The sequence below is a fragment of the Malurus melanocephalus genome, unplaced genomic scaffold (genome assembly GCF_030028575.1).
Source record: "Malurus melanocephalus ecotype Western Australia unplaced genomic scaffold, MMel_1.1 scaffold_2133, whole genome shotgun sequence".
Classification (NCBI taxonomy): domain Eukaryota; kingdom Metazoa; phylum Chordata; class Aves; order Passeriformes; family Maluridae; genus Malurus; species Malurus melanocephalus.
In genome coordinates this window covers 1,723-4,112 of record NW_026625365.1, presented here as the reverse complement: position 1 = coordinate 4,112, position 2,390 = coordinate 1,723, and the positions used below count along the sequence as shown (strand labels likewise).

At 53.9% G+C, this 2,390-nt stretch overlaps 1 protein-coding gene across 1 annotated transcript in view; it reads right to left on the bottom strand.

Annotated features, from left to right (window-relative positions):
* Positions 1-2,390, bottom strand: part of MFAP2 (microfibril associated protein 2) — a gene marked incomplete at its 3' end in the record, with an annotated part of 5,728 nt that overhangs the window by 2,520 nt on the left and 818 nt on the right. The window contains exon 2 of the mRNA XM_057388583.1: positions 792-941. Coding sequence (XP_057244566.1) covers positions 792-941 — 150 coding nt within the window. The remainder of the gene's footprint in view (positions 1-791; positions 942-2,390) is intronic.

Sequence of the window (2,390 nt, the reverse complement as noted above, 5' to 3'; positions counted from 1 at the left end):
TAAAGGGTTAATAAATAATTGGATAAATATTTAATAAATAATTGGATAAAGGGTTAATAAAGAATTAGCACAGGGAAAGCAGAGAGGGGTGGGAGTGATTGATCATCAGTCGATGGGGGTTTGATCAGGGGAGCGATCGATCATTGATCAATGGGGGTTTGATCAGGGGAGCGATCGATCATTGATCAATGGGGGTTTGATTGGGGAAGCAATCGATCATTGATCAATGGGGATTTGATTGGGCGAGTGATGGGTCATCGATCATCAATGGGGGTTTGATCTGGAGAGGGATCAATCATCAGTGGGGGTTTGATCGGGGGAGTGATTGATCATCAATCAATTGATGGGGGGTTGTCTGGGGGAGTGATTGATCATCAGTCATCGTTAGGGGTTTGATCAGGAGAGTGATTGATCATTGATCGATGGGGGTTTGATTGGGGTAGCGATCAATCAATCATTGATCCATGGAGTTTGTCCTGTGGGGGTTTGTCCAGAGGAGCCAATTGATCCATCATTGATCAATGGGGTTTTTTCAGTGGAGGTTTGTCTGGGAGAGCGATGAATTGATCATCGATCAATGGGGTTTGTCTGGTGGGGGTTTGTCCAGAGGAACAATTGATTGATTATTGATCAGTGGGGTTTGTTCGGTGGAGGTTTGTCTGGGAGAGCGATGAATCGATCATTGATCAGTGGGGTTTGTCCGGTGGGGGTTTGTCCAGAGGAACAATTGATCGATCATCAATCAATGGGGTTTGTCTGGGAGAGCAATGAATCGATCATTGATCAGTGGGGTTTGTCCGGTGGGGGTTTGTCTGGGGCAGGGACAGTCCAGGGGGCACAGGGTGGGGGCTCACCTGCCTGCTGGTCATACTGGGAATACTGGACCGGCTCGGGGTACGTGATGCCCTCGAAGCGGCTGTACTGGGCCTGCACCAGGAGCGCTGCGGGGATGGGGCCGTCAGCAGGACGGGATTGGGGTTCCCTGCTCTGTCACCCCAATCCCACCCCATTGTGCCCAGGAGAGTGGGAGGGGATGGAAACCCCATCCCAGGGATTTGGGGTTCCCTGTTCCCATCACCCTGATCCCACGTCTTTGTGCCCAGGAGAGCAGGAGGGCACTGACCCCCATCCCAGGATTGGGGTTCCCCATTCCCATCACCCCGATCCCATCCTTTTGTCCCCAGGAGAGCAGGATGGCACCGACACCCCATCCCAAGGATTCAGGGTTCCCTGTTCCCATCACCCCCAATGCCACCTCCATCAGCCCCAGTCCCACCCCATTGTGCCCAGGAGAGTGGGAGGGGATGGAAACCCCATCCCAGGGATTGGGGTTCCCTGTTCCATCACCCTGATCCCACCCCTTTGTCCCCAGGAGAGCAGGATGGCACCAATACCCCACCCCAGGGATTTGGGGTTTCCTGTTCCATCACTCCAATCCCATTTGTTTGTCCCCAGCAGGCACCGACACCCCACTCCAGGGATTTGGGGTTCTCTGTTCCCATCACCCCGATCCCATCCATTTGTGCCCAGGAGGGGGTTTCGGGATGCTCAGGGATGTGGGATCAGCCCCAGGCCCGGGTCCTTGCGTTACCCAGGGGCTGATCCCAAGGGATCCCAGGGGATCCCAGATCCCACAGACCCAGAAAGACTCCACCCCCGCTGACCCCAGGACGCTCGGATCCCTCGGACCCTTCCAGGGGGGATGGGCTCCCAATGGGCCCCACATCCGGGGGGAGGGGCTGGAGGGGGCAGAATTCTGGGAACGGGAATCAGGTCACCCCCAGCCCCACGACATGGCCCCAGACCCCTCATCCCGGAGACAGGAGTGTCCATGGGCTGGGATGGGATGGGATTGGGATTTGATGGGCTGGAAATGGGATTCAATAGGGTGGGACTGGGATTTGATAAGGTGGGAATGGGATCAAATAGGATGGAATGCCACCGGGATGGTTTTGGGATTGAATAGGGTGGGAATGGGATTCAACAGGATAGGAATGGGATTCAATAGGATGGAATGCCACTGGGATGGGATTGGGATTGAATGGGATGGGAATGGGATTTGATGGGCTGGGAACGGGATTTGATGGGCTGGGAACGGGATTCAATAGGGTGGGATTGGGATTCAATAAGGTGGGAATGGGATCAAATAGGATGGAATGCCACCGGGGTGGTTTTGGGATTGAATAGGGTTGGAATGGGATTCAACAGGATGGGAATGGGATTCAATAGGATGGAATGACACTGGGATGGGATTGGGATTGAATGGGATGGGAATTCTGCTGGGATGGGATTGGGATTGAATAGGGTAGGAATAGGATTCAGTAGGGTGGGAATGGGATTCAATAGGGTGGGAATGGGATCCAATAGGGTGGGAAAGCTGCTGTGATATG